This window comes from Zea mays, chromosome 8 (assembly GCF_902167145.1).
Source record: "Zea mays cultivar B73 chromosome 8, Zm-B73-REFERENCE-NAM-5.0, whole genome shotgun sequence".
NCBI classification, from domain to species: Eukaryota; Viridiplantae; Streptophyta; class Magnoliopsida; order Poales; family Poaceae; genus Zea; species Zea mays.
Window position 1 is genome coordinate 180,011,657 of NC_050103.1, and position 23,427 is coordinate 180,035,083.

The window sequence follows — 23,427 nt, forward strand, 5'->3', positions numbered from 1 at the left end:
AGACTAGCAAAAGTGAATTTGATAAGTTAAAATTTGCAAGGGATGCCTACACAATAGGAAGACATCCCTCAATTAAGGATGGGCTTGGCTTCAAGAGGGAAGCCAAGAACTTAACAAGCCATAAGGATCCCATTCCCGCCAAGGAGAAAGGGAAGGCCCCTATGGCTACTAGTGCTAAAAGGAACCATGCATTTTTGTATCACGATAGAAGACAAACTAGAAATGTAAGTCATGATGCTTTTGATTCATATGTTTATGATTCTCATGCCATGTTTGCTCCTAGTTCCTCTTATGTGTATGATAGAAATGTTACTAGGAGAAATGTTGTTCCTAAAAGAAATGCTATTCATCATGTGCCTAGAAGGAATGTTATTCATGCTCCTAGGAAAATAGCAAATGAACCTTCTACAATTTATTGTGCTTTGAATGCTTCATTTGCAATTTGTAGAAAGGATAGAAAAGTAATTGCTAGGAAGTTAGGGGCAAAATGCAAAGGTGACAAAACTTGCATTTGGGTCCCTAAGGATATATGTGCTAACCTTGTAGGACCCAACATGAGTTGGGTACCTAAGACCCAAGCCTAAATTTGCCTTGCAGGTTTATGCATCCGGGGGTTCAAGCTGGATTATCGACAGCGGATGCACAAACCATATGACGGGGGAGAAGAAGATGTTCACCTCCTACGTCAAGAATAAAGATTCCCAAGATTCAATTGTATTCGGTGATGGGAATCAAGGCAAGGTAAAAGGTTTAGGTAAAATTGCAATTTCTAATGAGCACTCCATATCTAATGTGTTTTTAGTAGAGTCTCTTGGATATAATCTGCTATCTGTTAGTCAATTATGCAATATGGGGTATAACTGTCTATTTACAAATGTAGATGTGTCTGTCTTTAGAAGAAGTGATGGTTCACTAGCTTTTAAGGGTGTATTAGACAGCAAACTTTATTTAGTTGATTTTGCAAAAGAAGAGGCCGGTCTAGATGCATGCTTAATAGCTAAGACTAGCATGGGCTGGCTGTGGCATCGCCGCTTAGCACATGTGGGGATGAAGAACCTTCACAAGCTTCTAAAGGGAGAACACGTGATAGGTTTGACTAACGTGCATTTCGAAAAAGATAGACCTTGTGCAGCTTGTCAAGCAGGTAAACAAGTGGGAGGAGCGCATCACAGCAAGAACGTGATGACCACTTCAAGACCCCTGGAGCTGCTGCATATGGACCTCTTCGGACCTGTCGCCTATCTGAGCATAGGAGGGAGTAAGTATGGTTTAGTTATTGTTGATGATTTTTCCCGCTTCACTTGGGTGTTCTTTTTGCAGGATAAGTCTGAAACCCAAGGGACCCTCAAGCGCTTCCTCAGGAGAGCTCAAAATGAGTTTGAGCTCAAAGTGAAGAAGATAAGGAGCGACAACGGATCCGAGTTCAAGAACCTTCAAGTGGAGGAGTTCCTTGAAGAGGAAGGGATCAAGCACGAGTTCTCCGCTCCCTACACACCACAGCAAAATGGTGTGGTAGAGAGGAAGAACAGGACGCTCATCGATATGGCGAGGACGATGCTAGGAGAGTTCAAGACCCCCGAGTGCTTTTGGACGGAAGCCGTTAACACTGCTTGCCACGCCATCAACAGGGTCTACCTTCATCGCCTCCTTAAGAAGACGTCGTATGAGCTACTAACCGGTAACAAACCCAATGTATCGTACTTTCGTGTATTTGGGAGTAAATGCTACATTCTAGTGAAGAAAGGTAGAAATTCTAAGTTTGCTCCCAAAGCTGTAGAAGGGTTTTTGTTAGGTTATGACTCAAATACAAAGGCGTATAGAGTCTTCAACAAATCATCGGGTTTGGTTGAAGTCTCTAGCGACGTTGTATTTGATGAGACTAATGGCTCTCCAAGAGAGCAAGTTGTTGATTGTGATGATGTAGATGAAGAAGATGTTCCGACGGCCGCTATACGGACCATGGCGATTGGAGAAGTACGGCCACAGGAACAAGATGAACGAGATCAACCTTCTTCCTCAACTATGGTGCATCCCCCAACCGAAGATGACAAACAGGTACCTCAAGTGGAGGCGCTTGATCAAGGGGGAGCACAAGATGATCAAGTGATAGATGAAGAAGCGCAACCGGCACCTCCAACCCAAGTTCGAGCGATGATTCAAAGGGATCATCCCGTCGACCAAATTCTGGGTGACATCAGCAAGGGAGTAACTACTCGTTCTCGATTAGTTAATTTTTGTGAGCATTACTCCTTTGTCTCTTCTATTGAGCCTTTCAGGGTAGAGGAGGCCTTGCTAGACCCGGATTGGGTATTGGCCATGCAGGAGGAGCTCAACAACTTCAAGCGCAATGAAGTTTGGACACTGGTGCCTCGTCCGAAGCAGAATGTTGTGGGAACCAAGTGGGTGTTCCGCAACAAACAAGACGAGCACGGGGTGGTGACGAGGAACAAGGCTCGACTTGTGGCAAAAGGTTATGCCCAAGTCGCAGGTTTGGACTTTGAGGAGACCTTCGCTCCTGTGGCTAGGCTAGAGTCCATTCGTATCTTGCTAGCATATGCCGCTCACCATTCTTTCAGGTTGTACCAAATGGATGTGAAGAGCGCTTTCCTCAACGGGCCAATCAAGGAGGAAGTGTACGTAGAGCAACCCCCTGGCTTCGAGGATGAACGGTACCCCGACCATGTGTGTAAGCTCTCTAAGGCGCTCTATGGACTTAAGCAAGCCCCAAGAGCATGGTATGAATGCCTTAGAGACTTTTTACTTGCTAATGCTTTCAAGGTTGGGAAGGCCGATCCAACTCTTTTTACAAAGACATGTGATGGTGATTTGTTTGTGTGCCAAATTTATGTCGATGACATAATATTTGGTTCTACTAACCAAAAGTCTTGTGAAGAGTTTAGCAGGGTGATGACGCAGAAATTCGAGATGTCGATGATGGGCGAGTTGAACTACTTCCTTGGGTTCCAAGTGAAGCAACTCAAGGACGGCACCTTCATCTCCCAAACGAAGTACACGCAAGATCTGCTAAAGCGGTTTGGGATGAAGGACGCCAAGCCCGCAAAGACTCCGATGGGGACCGACGGACACACCGACCTCAACAAAGGAGGTAAGTCCGTTGATCAAAAAGCATACCGGTCAATGATAGGTTCTTTGCTTTACTTATGTGCTAGTAGACCGGATATTATGCTTAGCGTATGCATGTGTGCTAGATTTCAATCCGATCCTAAGGAGTGTCACTTAGTGGCGGTGAAGCGAATTCTTAGATATTTGGTTGCTACGCCTTGCTTCGGGCTCTGGTATCCAAAGGGGTCTACCTTTGACTTAGTTGGATACTCAGACTCCGACTATGCTGGATGTAAGGTCGATAGGAAGAGTACATCGGGGACGGAACGAGATCCTCTGACGTGGGGAGAGGGCACTGCCGCGTGGCCCCCACGTGCGACAGGGCCCGCGTGCAGTGACCCTACTGCCCCCTGCAGTACGTCAGAGGAACCTCCTCCATCGGGGACGTGCCAATTCTTAGGACGGTCCCTGGTGTCATGGAACTCTAAGAAACAAACATCTGTTGCCCTATCCACCGCTGAGGCCGAGTACGTTACCGCAGGTCAGTGTTGCGCGCAACTACTTTGGATGAGGCAAACCCTCCGGGACTTTGGCTACAATCTGAGCAAAGTCCCACTCCTATGTGACAATGAGAGTGCTATCCGCATGGCGGAGAATCCTGTTGAGCACAGCCGCACAAAGCACATAGACATCCGGCATCACTTTTTGAGAGACCACCAGCAAAAGGGAGATATCGAAGTGTTTCATGTTAGCACCGAGAACCAGCTAGCCGATATCTTCACTAAGCCTCTAGATGAGAAGACCTTTTGCAGGCTGCGTAGTGAGCTAAATGTCTTAGATTCGCGGAACTTGGATTGAATTGTAGCATACATGTACTTATGCTTTTGATCATGTTCCTCTTTGCATTTTGTTGCTTATTATGGTGCTCAAGTTGTACAAACACTCCCTGGACCTCACAAGTCCGTTGCAAAGTGATGCACATGTTTAGGGGGAGATGTGTTACAACTTGATCCTTTGAGACTAACCATGTGCTTGAGTTTGATAATTTAGTCTCAAAGGAGGATTGAAAGGGAAAAGGTGGACTTGGACCATGAAAGACTTCCACTGCACTCCGATGAGAGGGTAACTATTTCCAAGTTCATCTCATGAAATCTTATTGCCATTTGCTCTTAATTGAAGACTTTGGTGAGGCAATGGGGTTAAAAGGACAAGATTAATCCCGTTTTGGTGCTTGATGCCAAAGGGGGAGAAAATAAAGGCCAAAGTGATAAATGGATCAGCTACCACTTGAGAGATTTTGAAAATAGTAGAATAGAGTTTTTGTTTTGTCAAAAGCTTTTATTGTCTCTTATTGTCTCTATTTTCAAAAGTTGGCTTCTTGTGGGGAGAAGTGTTGATTATGGGAAATAGGGGGAGTTTTTGAAATCTTTGATCAATCTCTTTTAGAATGACTCTCTTTATACTTCAACATGTGTGTTTGACTTAGAGATAGAGATTTGAATTTGATTTGCAAAAACAAACCAAGTGGTGGCAAAAGATGATCCATATATGCCAAAATTGAATAAAACTCAAAGTCAGTTTTTATTTGAAGTGATTTTGCACTTGTTCTAGTTGCTTTATGTTGTGTTGGCATAAATCACCAAAAAGGGGGAGATTGAAAGGGAAATGTGCCCTTGGGCCATTTCTAAGTATTTTGGTGATTGAGTGCAAACACAAGTGCTTAAATGTGAAAATATGCCCATTGATGAACAAAGTGCAAATCACAAGTAAAGGTATGTTTCTAAGCCTTAGTACATTAGTTTTGTGTACTAACATCTTGTCTAAGTGTTAGAAACAGGAGAAAGAAGAAAAGAAAAGAAGTGGAGAGTGGCTGTGTACAGCCAAAGGCTGCTTCGGACTGGGGCACCGGACTGTCCGGTGTGCACCAGACAGTGTCCGGTGCGCCAGACCACCACAGAGCAAACCAGCCGCTCTCGGGTTTTTCTCCGGCGACTTCGGCTAAAATTCACCGGACTGTCCGGTGTGCACCGGACTGTCCGGTGAGCCAACGGTCGGCCGGGCCAACGGTCGGCCGCGCGATCGGCGCGCGACACGTGGCCGAGCCAACGGTCGGAAGGAAGCACCGGACTGTCCGGTGTGCACCGGACATGTCCGGTGCGCCAACGGTGCGCAGATCTGACTCAGACAGCAACTGTCGGATGCGCTGTTTAAGGAAACAAATCAGGCACCGGACAGTGTCCGGTGTGCACCGGACTGTCCGGTGTGCACCGGACTGTCCGGTGCGCCACGAGACAGAAGGCAAGGATAGCCTTCCAGATGTGTTCTCAACGGCTCCTAGCTGCCTTGGGGCTATAAAAGGGACCCCTAGGCGCATGGAGGAGTACACCAAGCATTCCTTGAGCACTCTTGATCACTCACACATCAATCTCGCACACTTGTTCGACATTCTAGTGATTTGAGCTCCGTTCTAGTGTGCTAGTCTTTTGAGCTCAAGTCTGGGTCTTGTGTGTGCGTATTCGCTGTGATCTTTGTGTCGTGTGTGAGTTGCTAATCCCTCCCTTGCTCTGTGATTCTCTGTGAACATCTTTTGTAAGGGCGAGAGGCTCCAAGTTGTGGAGATTCCTCGCAAACGGGATTGAGAAAAGAAAAGCAAGAACACCGTGGTATTCAAGTTGATCATTGGATCACTTGAGAGGAGTTGAGTGCAACTCTCGTCCGTTGGGACGCCACAACGTGGAGTAGGCAAGTTTTGTACTTGGCCGAACCACGGGATAACCACCGTGTCATCTCTGTGATTGATTTCTTGTGGTTATTGTGTTTTGACTCCTCTCTAGCCACTTGGCCATAATTGTGCTAACACTTAACAAGTTTTTGTGGCTTAAAGTTTTGAAGTTTTACAGGATCACCTATTCACCCCCCCCCCCTCTAGGTGCTCTCAGTTGCGCATCGCCATCGAGCTAGGGGTCCGACGCCTCGACGCTCGTGGTGACTCGCAGCTCGTCATCGACCAAGTCATGAAGAACTCCCACTGCCGCGACCCGAAGATGGAGGCCTACTGCGATGAGGTTCGGCGCCTGGAAGACAAGTTCTACGAGCTCGAGCTCAACCACATCGCCCGGCGCTACAACGAGACTGCGGACGAGCTGGCTAAAATAGCCTCGGGGCGAACAACGGTTCCCCTGGACGTCTTCTCTCGAGACCTACATCAACCCTTCGTCAAGATCGACGACACGTCCGAGCCCGAGGCACCCTCGGCCCAGCCCGAGGCACCCTCGGCCCAGTCCGAGGCACCCTCGGCTCGGCCCGAGGCATCCTCGGTTCAGCTCGAGGTACCCTCAGCCCCCGAGGGCGAGACACTGCGCGTCGAGGAGGAGCGAAGCGGGGTCACGCCTAATCAAAACTGGCAGACCCCGTACCTGAAATATCTCCACCGAGGAGAGCTACCCCTCGACCGAGCCGAGGCTCGGCGATTGGCGCGACGCGCCAAGTCGTTCGTCTTGCTGGGAGATGGGAAGGAGCTCTACCACCGCAGCCCCTAGGGCATCCTCCAGCGATGCATTTCCATCGCCGAAGGTCAGGAACTCCTACGAGAGATACACTCGGGGGCTTGCGGCCACCACGCAGCACCTCGAGCCCTTGTCGGAAACGCCTTCCGGCAAGGTTTCTACTGGCCGACGGCGGTGGCCGACACCACTAGAATTGTCCGCACCTGCGAAGGGTGTCAGTTCTACGCAAGGCAGACCCACCTGCCTGCTCAGGCTCTGCAGACCATACCCATCACCTGACCTTTTGCTGTGTGGGGTCTGGACCTCGTCGGCCCCTTGCAGAAGGCACCCGGGGGCTACACGCACCTGTTGGTCGCCATCGACAAAATCTCCAAGTGGATCGAGGTCCGACCCCTAAACAGCATCAGGTCCGAACAGGCAGTGGCGTTCTTCACCAACATCATCCATCGTTTTGGGGTCCCGAACTCCATTATCACCGACAACGGTACCCAGTTCACCGGCAGAAAGTTCCTGGACTTTTGCGAGGATCACCACATACGGGTGGACTGGGCCGCCGTGGCTCACCCCATGACGAATGGGCAAGTAGAGCGTGCCAACGGCATGATTCTACAAGGACTCAAGCCTCGGATCTACAACGACCTCAACAAGTTCGGCAAGCGATGGATGAAGGAACTCCCCTAAGTGGTCTGGAGCCTGAGGACATCGCCGAGCCGAGCCACGGGCTTCACGCCGTTCTTTCTAGTCTATGGGGCCAAGGCCATCTTGCCCACAGACTTAGAATACGGTTCCCCGAGGACGAGGGCCTATGCCGATCAAAGCAACCAAGCTAGTCGAGAAGACTCGCTGGACCAGCTGGAAGAGGCTCAGGACAAGGCCTTACTACACTCGGCGCGGTACCAGCAGTCCCTGCGACGCTACCACGCCCGAGGGGTCCGGTCCCGAGACCTCCAGGTGGGGGACCTGGTGCTTCGGCTACGACAGGACGCTCGAGGGCGGCACAAGCTCACACCTCCCTGGGAGGGGCCGTTCGTCATCGCCAAAGTTCTGAAGCCCGGAACGTACAAGCTGGCCAACAGTCAAGGCGAGGTCTACAACAACGCTTGGAACATCCAACAGCTACGTCGCTTCTACCCTTAAGATGTTTTCAAGTTGTTCATATACCTCGCTTCCACGCAAAGTTTAGTCATCAAGGAAGGGTCAGCCTTGCCTCGGCAAAGCCCGACCCTCCCTCGGGGGCTAAAAGGGGGGAACCCCCTCTGCGTCGAAATTTTCCTCGAAAAAAGATCCTTTCTGCCAGAATGTCTTTCGTGCTTTTCGACTACTTCGAAAGTGGATCCTGAAAACGACGGAGTACACGTAAGCAGCCAAGGCTGACCGAGCCAAGGGACTCCTACGCCTTCGGGATACGGATACCTCACTCATCACCTTTCGCGATAAGTAACTCACGTTTGGATAAGTGATTCCGCAGACCGAACAAGTCTTCACGTTCGAAAGCTCCTCTGCCGAAGCGGTTCTTCGAGCCTTCTCGACTGCGTCGGTGACAGAACCCTATGGACGGGTAAGAGTGCGCGTAAGCGGTAAGGCCGACCGAGCCGAGGGATTCCTACGCCTCCGGGATACGGATACCTCACTCATCACCTTCCGTGAGAAGCAACTCTCGCTCGCACAGACAATTCTGTTACCGACGAAAAAGTCCAGATACTCGAAACAAGAGGAAAAGAAACGCAACTTTACAACACGGCGAGGGTGTGTTTGGGCCTCGGCGGCCGCAGAAAACACACGCTACAAGATAATCCGATCCTGCAGGCTCGGATCTTGACGGTTGAAGGGAGCAGCAGCACCCTCGGCGTCAACTACACCTTCGACGAGGTCCGACCTAGCCTCCGACGGCGACACGGTCCGAGGGTCTCCACTCTGAAGGACGACTTCATCATCACGCCCGGGCCATCGCCACCTGGGTCTCCTCCAAGAATCCGGCTCGAGCAGGCGGCTCGGCTGGTCACCCCGAGGCCTCGGCCAGCTGTCCCCCGAAGACATCAGCCCGGCCTGAGGCCTCGGCAGATCAACTCCGGCGTCGGTCCCGCTAACGGACGACCCGGCCAGGCTCCGGCCGACCAAGTCTTCTTTTCGAGCCAACTCTGTCTCTGTCCGTGCTGACACCGCTACCCCTGGCTTCGGCTCATCGAAGAGCGGCCGAGGGGTTCCTTTAACTAAGCAAGAGAAGCCTCGGACAGCAAGGCCGACCGAGCCGAGGGACTCCTACGCCTCCGGGATACGGATACCTCACTCGTCACCTTTGCATGGGGCGACTCACGCTTGGTGAAGCGGTTCAGACAACCAACAGGCGAGTCTTAGTGCTCGAAAATGAGGAAAAAACACGGCTATGTGCCAAAAATACATACATGTTCAGGCCTCGACAGCCACAATGAACAAAAACACTGGCATTCAAGGTGCCATTACAAACGGAACTCCGGTTCCGTCCCCGCGGGTATGAACAACCTCCACACCGGGGAGCCTGCGGGGCGACGAGTTCCGGGCGACTCGCCAGCGACCTCTGCAGCAGCAGCCATGGTCCCAGGACGGACGCGGCCACTAGAAGGCTCTCGTTCGCATTCCCGCTCAAGGGATGCGAACCAGCCATCAAAGCCAAATAGCGGGCCGCTCCAAAGCGCACCAGCAGGTCCTCGCTCCCGTCCTCGCCACGAAAGCGAGGAAGAGGGCGGAATGTTGCACCCTAGCTGGGCAGCAACAGTTCGCCTTCCCCGGCATGGCTGGAGGACGCCTCCACCGCAGAGCTGGAGGATTGTTTCCACCACCAGAAGCTGGAAGAGGAGGTGGCCAGCCGACCCGCGCGGGAGGTAGAGCCCCGGCTCGCCTCGCTCTCCGCCCCAGCAAGGATGATGAACATCCTTGAAGCTGAGGGCGGGACCAAGATCATAGCCCGACTTGCTTCTCCCCATCCAGGGGCTGGTGGTCACCGTCTTGGGTGATCGCCGACGGAGGGGTGCAGCCGGGCTGCATGATGAAAATCCTTGAAGCCGAACGATGGCTGAAAGGTACCGACTCCCACGGAGTTGCGTTCCTCCAACGACAAGGCGAAAGGACTGCGGGCATCCCCCATCCGGGGGCTCTGAAGGTGGAAAGATACGATGCATAAGGGAGCGCGAAGACATGGTCGCCTTTCAAGGGGGTCACCCTCCTTTTAAAGGCGACTCTCCCTACTTGCGTCCCCAGCCGTCGTGGGCTGAGTCTTCTCCAACACGCTCCAAGGTCCTCCCCCTACGGCGCGGGGACTGGGTCCCACACGTCATGCAAGCCGGCCTAGAGCAGAAGAAGCCAAACCGCCGCGCGCGGTGCATGCAACCGTCCAGCGGTTACAAGCAGTTCTCTACTTTTGCTCAGACCAGCGGGCGAAAGGGCGGGCAGCCATGGAGGCGGCATGCAACCACGCCAAGTGGGCGCACCTCTCCGACTTCCAACGCGCCCAACTTGGAAGCCCACGCCCACGCGTCATGCAACCGGCGCGCCGGTCGCTACGTGCGAGCAACTGCACCGCCACTCGCAACACTGCCACGCCTCCTCGACTGCGGAACCAGTACCGTGACTCGAGGCAACCCTGTGTACGACCCAGCAGTGCCAGCCAGGCGCGACGGTCAATGCGGCCAAAAAAGGGCCGGCAGTGATGGCGGTGGCAGGCGGGCGGGAGCAGCGGTCACGTCGTCAGCCAAGCTTACGTCCCATCCTGGGGCAGTGAGAGAGCCCTCTCTCACGGCGTGAAGACGACGCGCCCGTGTTCCGTTCCTCGAATGGCTCACGCACGCGCAACGGCCGCCCCGCGAACCACTCGCCCCATCGCATTAACTCCGCGGCGGGACAGGCAGCGTCTCTGGCAGGGGAAGCGAGCGACGCTTCACCTTCGCCATAATGACCGCGTCAAAAAAGGTACGCCGCGTCATTCGATTTCGTGTCCTTTTCCTTTTTCCTCTTTCTCTCTCTTACAACAGGGACCGGGAAAGAGGGATACCCCGAAAAGGACCCTTCTCCGTGAAGGAAACAGGCTCCGAGCCTCCCTACTGATCAGAGGTTCGAAGGCTGGCCCCTCGAAGGGGTTCAACAGCCGCCTCAGAGCACGTGGGCTCCACACCCACTACTGGTCAGAGGTTCGAAGGCCGGCCCCCTCGGAAGGGTTCAACGGCTGCCTCAGGCCACTCAGGCTCCGCGCCCACTACTGATCAGGGGTTCGTAGGCTGGCCCTCGAAGGGTTCACAGCCGCCTCAGACACAGAGCGAGGGATGACCATGGGTACGTTCGATACATAACCAAGGCTTGGGCTACGCTCTCGAGGTACCCTAGGACATTTCCGAGACCAGCGGGAATGATCTTGTAACGGAATCCCATCAGAGGGAGGCATCGAGCCCTCGGACCCCGTCGACAGGGGACCGGGTCTGGCAGATCACCCGCAGGTACTTTTGGGCGTGCCTCTGGGCCTCTAGCCGACCCCTAACAAATGGGGCACGGACGTCCGCTCAGATTACCCGCCAGCAGCTCACCGGAGACACCATGTTCGGCGCCCACCGAGGGCAACATGGCGCTTTCCCCCCCTCCTCCTTGCAGAAGGCGACACAGGGGCGTATGTAAAAAAGTCGAGTCTGTCCCTGATCGTCCTCTCGCCCTATGCAGAGGCTCGGGGGCTGCTCTCGCAAACCTGGCTCCGGCTAAACCGTTGACAGCGTCAACATACCAGCCCGAGAACTTGGAACCTGACCGTGCACCCGGGCTACGGCCAGCTCACATGAGGGAACGACCAGACCAGCCGAAGCATTACGCGAGGTATTAAGACCTCGGAGGAGTCAAACCACTCCTCCGAGGCCTCGGGGGCTACACCCGGCGGGTGCGCTCGCGCGCACCCATCGGAACGAAACGCAACCGAGAAAGGCTGGTCCCCTTGCAAAAAAATGCGACGAAAGCCTCCAAGCGAGTGCTAACACTCCCTTCGAGGCTCGGGGGCTACTGTCGGGGACCATAATTAGGGGTACTCTCAAGTCTCCTAATTCTCAGCTGGTAACCCCCATCAGCATAAAGCTGCAAAGGCCTGATGGGTGCGATTAAGTCAGGGATCGGTCCATTCGAGGGACTCGATCACGCCTCGCTCGAGCCTAGCCTCGGACAAGGACAGCCCCGAGGCCCCCCTCCAGCGACGAACATACTTCCGGCTCGCCCGAGGCCCTGTCTTCGCCAAGAAGCAACCCTGACCAAATCGTCGCGCCAACCGACCAGATCGCAGGAGCATTTAATGCAAAGGTGGCCTGGCACCTTTATCCTGACATGCGTCCTCCAGTCGACAGAGCCGAAGTGACCGCAGTCACTTCGCCGCTCCACTGACCGGCCTGACAGAAGGACAGCGTCGCCTGCGCCGCTCCGACTGCTGTGTCGCTCGACAAAGTGAGGCTGAGAGGCAGTCAGGCCCGACCTCAGGCACCATAGGAAGCTCCGCTTCGCCCGACCCAGGGCTCGGACTCGGGCTCAGCCCCGGAAGACGTCGACCTCCGCTCCGCCCGACCCAGGGCTCGGACTCGGGCTCAGCCCCGGAAGATGGCGAACTCCGCTCCGCCCGACCCAGGGCTCGGACTCGGGCTCAGCCCCGGAAGACGGCGAACTCCGCTCTGCCCGACCCAGGGCTCGGACTCGGGCTCAGACCCGGAATACGGCGAACTCCGCTCTGCCCGACCCAGGGCTCGGACTTGGGCTCAGCCCTAGAAGATGACGAACTCCGCTCCGCCCGACCCAGGGCTCGGACTTGGGCTCAGCCCTAGAAGACGACGAACCCCGCTTCGCCCGACCCCAGGGCTCGGACTCAGCCCTGGCCTCAGCCGACGGTCTCCGCCTCGCCCGACCCAGGGGCTCGGACTCGACCACGGCCACGGAAGACAGACTCGACCTCGACCTCGGAGGAGCCTCCACATCGCCCAACCTAGGGCACGGACCGACCACGTCGACAGGAGGCGCCATCATTACCCTACCCCAAGCTGACTCAGGCTACGGGGAACAAGACCGGCGTCCCATCTGGCTCGCTCCGCCAGATAGGCAATGATGGCACCCCGCACGCTCTGTGACGACGGCGGCTCTCAGCCCCCTTACAGAAGCAAGAGGACGTCAGCAAGGACTCGACAGCCCCGACAACTGTCCTTCCGCCAGGCTCCAGCGCTCCTCCGACGGCCACGACACCACACGAACCGGGTGCCAAAACCTCTCCGGCTGCCACGACGGCATGTACTTAGGGCGCTAGCTCTCCTCCGCTAGACACGTAGCACTCTGCTACACCCCCCATTGTACACCTGGATCCTCTCCTTACGCCTATAAAAGGAAGGACCAGGGCCCTCTTACAGAGGGTTGGCCGCGCGGGGAAGAGGACGGGACAGGCGCTCGCGTGAGGCCGCTCGCTCCCCCTCCCGCGTGGACGCTTGTAACCCCCTACTGCAAGCGCACCCGACCTGGGCGCGGGACGAACACGAAGGCCGCGGGATTTCCACCTCTCTCACGCCCGTCTCCGGCTGCCTTTCTTCCCCCCTTCACGCTCGGCCTCGCGCCGACCCATCTAGGCTGGGGCACGCGGCGACATTTCACTCGTCGGCCCAGGGACCCCCCGGTCTCGAAACGCCGACACGTGTATTCCATGCAACCACAATGAATTGTGACATAATCAGGTTGTGAGTGGAATGCCATATATTGGTGAAGACTACAATGCCACGAAAGGGTAACATTCCACAGAAATGCCAGAAATACAATTTGTTCACTTAATTAATATATGCTTCAGTGGAATGAACATCACTGGGAAAATGGAGTAGACTGGCATGGCTAAGGTTAGGCTACGAGTTTGAAAACCTTGGTTCCATTGGCAACTACGGGTGAACTCATAAAATGTAGGGGTCGTCTGCATCTCCTAGAAACATGACGCCCAAATGAAGGGTTCAAAGTTGTTCGGAATGCGCACAACTACTTAGTGTTGGTGTGCCTTCCCATGTGGTGGTACAGACAAAGTTTGTTCCACCAGGGGGCTAAATCGGAGGATGAACAACGTAACAAGTTCACAGCTGAAACTACAAGTGTGGATCTGCTAAAGTCGTATGGGGTGGGCAAAATAAACTTGCATTTTTGAACAAAACCAGTGCTGTTCTAAATCATTTGTGAATCAAGTATTCATTTGACGGGGTAGAAGATGGTATACCTCAAGAAGGGAGGATCTCGCCCGCAAGACGACGAATCGGAGAAAAAAAACGAGTGTTGTTCTAAATCAATCGTGAAATAAGTATTGATTTGACGAGGTTGAAGAAGGTAATACCTAAAGAAGGGGAGATCTCGGCCGCAACACGCCGAATCGAAGCGTCTCCGTGTGGATCTGATGGAGCCGTCGATGGTCGGAGACGGAAGCCAACGAATCGGTCGCGAGGTACCTCGGCGGAAGCGGATTTGACCCCTCTTCGTCTTCGGCCGCGAACGGCACTGCGTGGTCACGAAGTCGAGTTCCTCTTCTGCGCAACCGAGCGGGGCCAGGGCCGACTCCACCGGCCGACGGGAGATCCGCCGCCGCGTTGCCGCGCAAAATCGCCCTTCCGCGGATGGGTCGAGGCGTAGCGAGGTGGAGCGAGAAGTTTCCGTTGTCTGGCGCGGGCGGCTCCGTCCGCGCGAAGGAGGAGAGGGGGCGGCTACAGTCATCCCCTGCATCTAGCGTGAGAGAGAAGAGTGCGGCGAGGTAGGGGAGAGGGTAGCGCTCGCCGCTGCGGGGAGAAAGGGGGCTACTGTAGCCGCTATAGGATGAACAGTAATAGGGTAGGGGAGGGGTAGGGGAATGCGTTGTGGACAGTCTTACGTTGTGTCGCCACATAATTGTAAAAACGGGATACAGTCGTGAATGTGCGGGCATATTATTCTCTGCAACGCTTATGTCGGGGATAAGATCTCTGTCTTGGGCCCATCAGTCAGTGAGCGTACTGGGAAAAGGCCTCTGACAGTAGGGGCATGTCGATCAATTGGAGGAGAAAGTTAATGTATACCTTAGAGACACTCGCCCTCGGACAAGCCCCGCAGCACCGAGACTGGTGAAGGACGCAGCAGAACCTAACAGGGGTTGAGCGTACAGAAGAGAAACCACTTAAGTGGATCTCGCAAAAAATTGCTAATCGCGAAGGAGTAGTTACTCACTTGCTGATATCCTAGAATCTGATCCATTGAATGATTCCTTTTGATGGTGGCCCGGACTTGAGTTGGAGGTGCCTGTGGTAACTCTTCCTCCTTATTTTTTCTTCCTGTGCTCCTCCTTGATTCATGCCTTTTGATGTACATGTTCCTCATCTTGAGTTGGGGGTTGCACCATTGTTGGGGAAGATGGTTGATCATGTTCTTGTGGTTTTCTGAGGTCGCACATCACCTATTGTCATAGTTCTTATTGCGGCTGTTGGAACTTCGTCTTCATTTATATCATCAGGATCAACTTGCTCTCTTGGAGAGCCATTAGTATCATCAAATACAACGTCACTAGTGACTTCAACCAAACTCGAAGATTTGTTGAGGACCGTATATGCATTTGTATTTGAATCATAACCTAGTAAAAACCCTTCTACAACTTTAGGAGCAAACTTTAAATGTCTACCTCTCTTAACCAAGATGTAGCGTTTGCTTCCAAATACACGAAAGTACATTGGGTTTGCTATCGATTAGGAGCTCGTATGACGTATTCTTGAGGAGGCGATGAAGATAGAGGATGCACCTTTTTGCTCTGGGTTCGTTTCTTCCCTCTCTTCGTGATGCTTCTTCTGTTCCCTAGAGCTTGTGCCCATCTCGCTGATCTTGGCTACCCTTTGACAATTCAATTAGTAAGTTGGGCGTCAAGAAAGAGGAGGCATGGGTTAGATTAGCGTATAGCCAGAACTAAGATTGATCTTGACATAGGTGCACTTTAGAGAGCATCAGGATATGTTCCATAAAATGTTCTAGTGGAGTGTTTATCTCGAGAAGCTTGCAAAGGTACTGAGAAGATGTTCCACACTACTTTTGGACCAAGCAGCATGCCTAGGACATTTCTGCCTTATCTGATCACTACTTTGAATGGGATAAGCATTAGACCAGATTGCCAAGGTTTTTAAGCTCTATATGTTGGTCTGGGTATGTAAGTTAGTTATTATTAACATCTGTCCTTAGTTCTGTCACCTTCTCCCTGATGTTACCTTGTTCATTCATCAAATGTTGTTTGATAAAGTGCTAGAATGTGAAAGAATATGTAACACTTCCCTTACAGATGTATGGAAATATGGTAATGATCAGTATGTGTTGACTAACCCCAAAATAGGACACACTACACTGCAAACCACTAAGCATCCATTCATGTTAGTTTATTTTTTTTCAGCAGCAGCAAATCGAGCAGGTAAAGCAAGAGTAGTGAAATTTAGCACATATGTGTTAGATCATCTACCAAGATTTATGGATCAAAGCGTGTTTCACTGGTTCCAGTGTCACCAAAATCTGCAATAAATATGTTATTCCTTTGGAATGTAAACAACTGCATATTCATGTCAGTTAATAGATTTCAAGCACATTTTCTCCATTGCAGTCTTGAGAAGGGCATTTTTCTAATAGATAACTATGAAGTGTGTTGAACATCATGTTTAGTAGGAGTGTCAGGTTGAACATCTATTAAGTTAATAGTGTAGACCACTCCTGTGCCCCCCGCCTCCCCCTCCGCTCTATCATCCGGGCCCACACTTCAGCGCAGTCCGCCCCACTGCCCTCCACGACGCCTCCTCCGCCCGAAATCGCCACCGCCTGCCCCTTCCTCCCCAGTCGCGCGAGGATCTCGCCACGCCTTCACAATCGCCCAACGACAACCACCTCCCCTTTCCTCGCAAGCCCTTCTCCCAAATCCACCGCCACCCCCATCCCCTGCCTGTCGTCCCTTGCCCGTGCACCCTAGCCCTGCTCGCCGCGTAGTCCCCACCTTGGCCTCCCCCATCACCACGCGTTCAGCTCCTCCGCATCTGCCCCACTCGCCCCCACCGTGGCCATGACCCCACCTCTGGCGATAGTGGCGGTTTCGACCCTGCCTTCCGCGTCTGGGGATGGTGCGGAGACCTCAGGGTTGGGTGCAGAAGCCGATGAAGCGGATGATGACGACCCCCCTACCAGATTTGTGATTGATCTTGGTTCTGTTGATGTTTGTCGTCTTCATGGGTAAGCTGAAAGGTTCCTTCTCTGTTTTCTTGTGTTCAGTTTGGTGTCTACAGAGGCATGTTGTTGTTTGTTATTTACAAGCCGAGTCCCTTTTGTGTAGAGTTCTAGAGATATATGATCACAACATTATGAAGGAACTTGAGAAAAATGATTGTGGGGCAGCAGATGTATTATATCTATTGTTGATCACCATGGCTACTGCTCCAATTATTCATACGTGGTATTATAAGGTAGTTCATTATGCCACCACATGGCAATTTAAGCCATTTGGGAGAAAGCCCCTCTTCTGATGGCTCATAAAATTATAAGTAAAACATTTGGTCTCATCATTCAGCAGTTGTCAGTAGTTGATGCTTTGTCGAATACACATATTTTTTTCTTTTATTACAAGGATCAAGTCCTGAAATCTTGAGATTTTCTCCATTCCAACAAAAAGGTTATATTGGACTGAGTGGAACATTTTATCAGTCTGTTGCGATCAATGAAGAACACATTTTCCAGAAACGGGCACACATTCAACACGTACTTCTTGGCTGGTCTTCGTCCAATGCCTTTATTAATCTCTACATTTCTACATATTCTTTATGCATGCAAATAGGAGGTGGCGATCAAGGGGACGACGATTGAGAATACGTGTTCTCTGAAATCTCCAAGTGGAAAGCCATTGCCTGCCTTGCAATTTTCACTGCTTGGATCTCAATTTTGTCTTATGATTGCGGAAAGGATACCTACACCGCGCTCGCCATATTTAATGCCATCACCAACTACTCCGGTACGCTTGCACACTATTTTTTATTTTATTTGTTTTTGTTAAAATTTAACGCGTCCACTTTCTAGGCCGGCGCGGTTGCATGTCCAGATGTCGACCTAAAAACATCGGTTGCCCGAAGGAGATATCGAGGTGGAGTGCAGAGCCGCCCGCCGATGGAGAGAGGAGCTATGCATTTAAGTTAGGGCGGTCGGAATAGTGAGTGGGAGTGGTTCACGCGTGTTGCGGATGGAAGAGGATAGAAGCAGGACGTGGCTGTTAGAAGTGTTAGTTGTTACAGAGTATCCTTTCTCGTCCAACTTATGAAGGAGTAGGTATGCTCCATCAAGATCACCATTCCTGCAGAATCCATGAATCAGCGTCTTGAAACTAACAGCACCAGGAACCAACCCATCTCGACAATTCCTGACACTATCACCCCATAAGCCTCTTCCGGTTGATTAATCTTGCAAAAAATTTCTATCAGTATGTTGTAAGTCATAGCATTTGATCGGCATCCTTTAAGTATCATCCATTCGAATGTATCATTGACTTTCTTGGCTTTGCCAACTTTGCAGAGCCCATTCAAATTTGAGTTGTATGTGATAACATCAGGAGCAATGCCATACATCCACATTCTTTCAACAAGCTAAAGTGCACTATCTAGCTTCAATCTCTCGCAGTAGCCATCAATCAATGTGTTGAAGGTAAAGACAACTGGAAGGCCCCTCTCCAGTCTTCCCTGTTGGCTCTTTGTCTTTGTATATGCTGAATAACTTGATGAACGCCACAATGACTTCATGTCAAGGTTGTTCATTATCTTACTAGATGATGGTCATGTATGGATGGGTATCATTGTACACTCCTCCCGTCGCAAATCAGCGCCACCACATTTTCAGACCGGTTAAACATTTTCAAACTTGATTAAATTTATGAAAAGATATTAGTATTGTTTTTATATTAAAACAAGTTTATTATGAAATTTGTATGCAACTGAGGATTTGGGATGCTCAATATTCTTTGTATTTGGAACATATGCATCATGATTGGCACGCTAGGAAGGAGGTGCACCTTTTTGCTCTAGGTTCGTTTCTTCCCTCTCTTCGTGATGCTTCTTATGTTCCCTAAAGCTTGTGCCCATCTCGCTGATCTTGGCTACCCTTTGACAATTCAATCAGTAAGTTAGGCGTCAAGAAAGAGGAGGCATGGGTTAGATTAGCGTATAGCTGGAACTAAGATTGATCTTGACATAGGTGCACTTTAGAGAGCATCAGGATATGTTCCATAAAATGTTCTAGTGGAGTGTTCATCTCGAGAAGCTTGCAAAGGTACTGAGAAGATGTTCCACACTGCTTTTGGACCAACCAGCATGCCTAGGACGTTTCTTCCTTATCTGATCACTACTTTCAATGGGATAAGCATTAGACCAGATTGCCAAGGTTTTTAAGCTCTATATGTTGGTCTGGGTATGTAAGTTAGCTATTATTAACACATGTCCTTAGTTCTGTCACCTTCTCCCTGATGTTACCTTGTTCATTCATCAAATGTTGTTTGATAAAGTGCTAGGATGTGAAAGAATAGGTAACACTTCCCTTACAGATGTATGGAAATATGGTAATGATCAGTATGTGTTGACTAACCCCAAAATAGGACACACTACACTGCAAACCACTAAGCATCCATTCATGTTAGTTTATTTTTTTTCAGCAGCAACAAATCGAGCAGGTAAAGCAAGAGTAGTGAAATTTAGCACATATGTGTTAGATCATCCACCAAGATTTATGGATCAAAGCGTGTTTTCACTGGTTCCAGTGTCACAAAAATCTGCAATAAATATGATATTCCTCTGGAATGTAAACAACTGCATATTCATGTCAGTTAATAGAGTTCAAGCACATTTTCTCCATTGCAGTCTTGAGAAGGGCATTTTTCTAATAGATAACTATGAAGTGTGTTGAACATCATGTTTAGTAGGAGTGTCAGGTTTACTCAGGTTGTTGTTTCTTTGCATTGCAACCTCAAAAACAAAGGATTCTTATCTATCTAGACAATATTTCTCTGTTTTACACCCAAATTCTAATATTCCATTTTCTCTGATCAATTTCAACATTTTTTACTTCTGTATTTACTGCTGCACCTTCATTCATTTCATCATTTAATGCAGACTAATCGACTGAGGTTTGCCTCATGTGATCGAAAAAGACCGAAGATTTAAATATGTATAGTTGGCTAAGAAAATTTCACACGTCTGTTTTGCTTCCATTATTATGTATATATAGCTTTTGTTTATGTCCTTCATAGCAATATTCAATTTTTAGGTTGAGTTGTTTTAACCTCAATACAATCCCTTTTTGTTCATATTATTATCAAAGCTTGTGATAGTGCTAGGAGCAGTGCTCGGAATAGCTTGTCTGAAAGGAATAATTTGAAGTCTATGGGTCACTGGGGTCTCAAAGGGTAGTTTCTTTAGCATTTCACAAATGACTACTTGTGTGGGACAACAGAATGTTGAAGGCAACCGTGTCCCTTTTGGTTTCATTGATCGTATGTTGGCACATTTCACAAAAGATGACTATGGTCTTGAAAGGCACTAAAATGTGAGATATTTTTGCCACGGTCGCGTGATCCGAGACCGACCATTGCGTCTGCAGAACATTCGGAAAGCGTCGTCTCTGTCATTGTGTCGTTGCAATGCATGGTCATTGCTTATGCAAACATCTATTTTAGTGATGCTAATAAAAAATGTAGAATAACAATTAATATTTTTTGTATAATAATGTATTTTATCATAATAATTTCGTAACAACGCACGGACATATACTTAGTTATATAGTTAAGAACTAAATGACATGACAAGTCTTTTAAATCTAATTAGTTCATGATTTTGATAATATAATATCACAATAATTATCTAGTGTGACATTGACTAAACTTTAATATCTAAAACTAAACACCCTAAAATAAAAGTATCCAAACAGCTCCTTACCTGAATTATTGGATCTAAGGGCCCCTTTGGCAGGGCTCTGACTTCTCCAAAAACGGCTTTGGCTCTGACTCACGAGGTGAAGCAACTTCTTTAGATGAGCCAAAGCCATTCTGAAAAATCATTTGGCAAAACGGCTTATAGGTTGTTTTTCAGAAAGACCCTGTACTGGTCGATCTCTCCTGTACGTGGCTAGGGATTGAGGGCAGGACCAAAAAATAATAATTTGGACTGGTGGGAGGACTATTGTGCAAAAATGACGTGAGCTGAAGCCGGGTGAGCCACTTTTTTTGGCTCATGCCCTCTAGTTCATTTTGGAAAAGCACTTCACTGGTGAAGCCATTTGAAAAAGAGGTGTTTGGCACAACTTTTGCATGAGCCAGAGCCGAAGCTGAAAAATAAGCCCTACCAAAGGGGCCCTAAATATCTTCGGTAAGGGTAACTGAATGCCCAGGAAAAACCGGTAGAACAATAAGCGAAGCGCCAGTCATCCACGGCCGAAATGGATCCAGTCCAGTAAAACACGGAAACGGTTAGGGCATAAAATCAAAACCACCCACGCACCCGATCAAAAACTACAGGGTACTATATATATAAAACGAAACGAGCAGATGAAAAATATCCCCCACCCAAACAGACCACGCGAGAGAGGGGGAAGAGAGAGCCGCGCCGCGTAGCTGCGTAGAGTTGCCTGCCTCCGCTGCCGGCCGCACTACCTAATCGCTGCGCCTGTTTTTTCCCACCGCCAGATGGCCGCCGTCACGCCGCCGCCGCAGTCGGACCTGTCGCCGCAGACGGGGCGCCCTGCCTCGTCCGCCGCCACCGCGGCCAAGCCAGGAAGGGGCGCAGCGGGTGCCACCGGGAGGCTGGTGGGGAAGTACAAGCTGGGGCGCCTCCTGGGGCACGGCACCTTCGCAAAGGTGTACCAGGCGCGGCACGTCGACACGGGGGAAAGTGTTGCCATCAAGGTGCTTGACAAGGAGAAGGCCGTGGAGAGAGGGCTCGTCTCGCACATCAAGCGCGAGATCGCCGTGCTACGCCGCGTGCGCCACCCGAACATCGTGCACCTGTTCGAGATGATGGCGACGAAGACGAAGATCTACTTCGTTATGGAGCTCGTCCGCGGCGGCGCGCTCTTCTCCCGCGTCTCTAAGGGCCGACTCCGAGAGGACACCGCGCGCCGCTACTTCCAGCAGCTCGTCTCCGCCGTCGGGTTTTGCCACGTCCGCGGTGTTTTCCACCGGGACCTCAAACCCGAGAACCTTCTCGTCGATGAGCACGGGAATCTCAAGGTGTCGGACTTTGGACTCTCCGCCGTCGCCGATCAGTTCCATCCCGACGGCCTGCTCCACACCTTATGCGGCACGCCGGCCTATCTGGCCCCTGAAGTGCTCGGCCGCCGCGGGTACGACGGCGCCAAGGCGGACGTTTGGTCGTGCGGTGTCATCCTCTTTGTGCTCATGGCCGGGTATCTCCCTTTCCATGACAAGAACATCATGGACATGTACAGGAAGATTTACAAGGGCGAGTTCCGGTGTGCGAGGTGGTTCTCCCAAGACCTTACCAGCTTGCTGACGCGCATTCTTGACACTGACCCCAACACTCGGATCACGTTGCCGGAGATCATGGAGTCCCGCTGGTTCATGAAAGGATTCAAGCCTGTCAAGTTCTATATCGAGGATGACCAGCTGCATAACATTATAGATGATGAGGATGTCCCGTTGGATATGGGATCTCCTGGTTCTGTTCCTCCACCATTGCCGCCTTCACCGCCACCTCTACCTCCACCAAAGGTTGATGGTGATGAATCAGGGTCGGACTCAGACTCTTCGATCTCATCCTGCCCTGCTTCATTGTTATCTGATGAGAGCCAAAGGCCCCGCTGCTCACTCCCACGTCCAGCAAGTCTTAATGCCTTCGATATCATATCATTCTCAAGGGGATTTAACTTATCAAGGTTATTTGAGGACAAAGGGGATGAAGTGAGGTTCATCTCGGTTGAGCCCATGTCAGATATCACAACGACATTGGAGGACATAGCGAAGCTGAAGAGCTTCAAGATGCGGAGGAAGGACTGGCGCATCTGCCTCGAGAGTACAAGGGAAGGAGTTAAGGGACCATTAACAATTGCCGCAGAGATATTTGAACTCACACCTCCCCTTGTAATGGTGGAGGTAAAAAAGAAGGCAGGGGATAACCAAGAGTACGAGGACTTCTGCAACAAGGACCTGAAGCCAGGGATGCAGCACCTTGTCCACCGTATGGTCCGATCTCAACGTATGCTTACTGATGATGCCAAGTAGATCAAATGGTAGTAATTTTTACTCACATTTTATTATGATATGTTTGTTGCATTGATAATTCCATCATGAATTTTCTGGTCCAGATATTCTCTTGCTAATATTTGAACGTACTGATTTTACTAATTACATGTTGGAAACAAGCGAGGTATAAAATTGTCTGAAGAACGATTACTTGAAATGCACCGCCACTTTATCAAAATTAAAATTTTACACCATTGTTCTAGTGGCTCTGAAGTTGCTTTACGAATGATTTCTCCATTTCTAGGTGTAGATCACACGTTGGCTTCGCCAAGTGTCACGTGCACAAGTTATCTCCGGCATCCCACTTGATTACTTTTTCCTCGTAGTTTGACTAGATAACTAACTTCTGTAGTTATTAGTTAGACCAAGACATTTTTCTCTATCACATCTTCACTTTTGAAAGCTTCTGCTGCTATTATCCACATTCTGTTGAAACTTGCCTTATGAGCTCGCAAATAAAAATACAGATTGAATCAATGAACGACTTAGTCTCTGGTTTATTTACCTTTATGTTCTTACACCAGCATTAATTACTTTCATACTATTGTTGCATCTAGCTCTGAGTAATCTACACCCCTTGTT

At 50.5% G+C, this 23,427-nt stretch overlaps 1 protein-coding gene across 1 annotated transcript; it reads left to right on the forward strand.

Moving 5' to 3' along the window:
• The first annotated feature begins 21,270 nt into the window (after positions 1–21,270).
• On the forward strand, positions 21,271–22,826 carry LOC103636630 (CBL-interacting protein kinase 19). Its single transcript, XM_020542789.1, has one exon. It carries the CDS (start codon positions 21,271–21,273, stop codon positions 22,822–22,824), a length of 1,554 nt encoding a protein of 517 aa, XP_020398378.1. The 3' UTR covers positions 22,825–22,826.
• Positions 22,827–23,427: the final 601 nt, after the last annotated feature.

What these genes read in the sequence shown, in the direction of transcription:
- LOC103636630 (XM_020542789.1), top strand. Translation starts at nt 21,271, where the DNA reads ATGGCCGCCGTCACGCCGCCGCCGCAGTCGGACCTGTCGCCGCAGACG.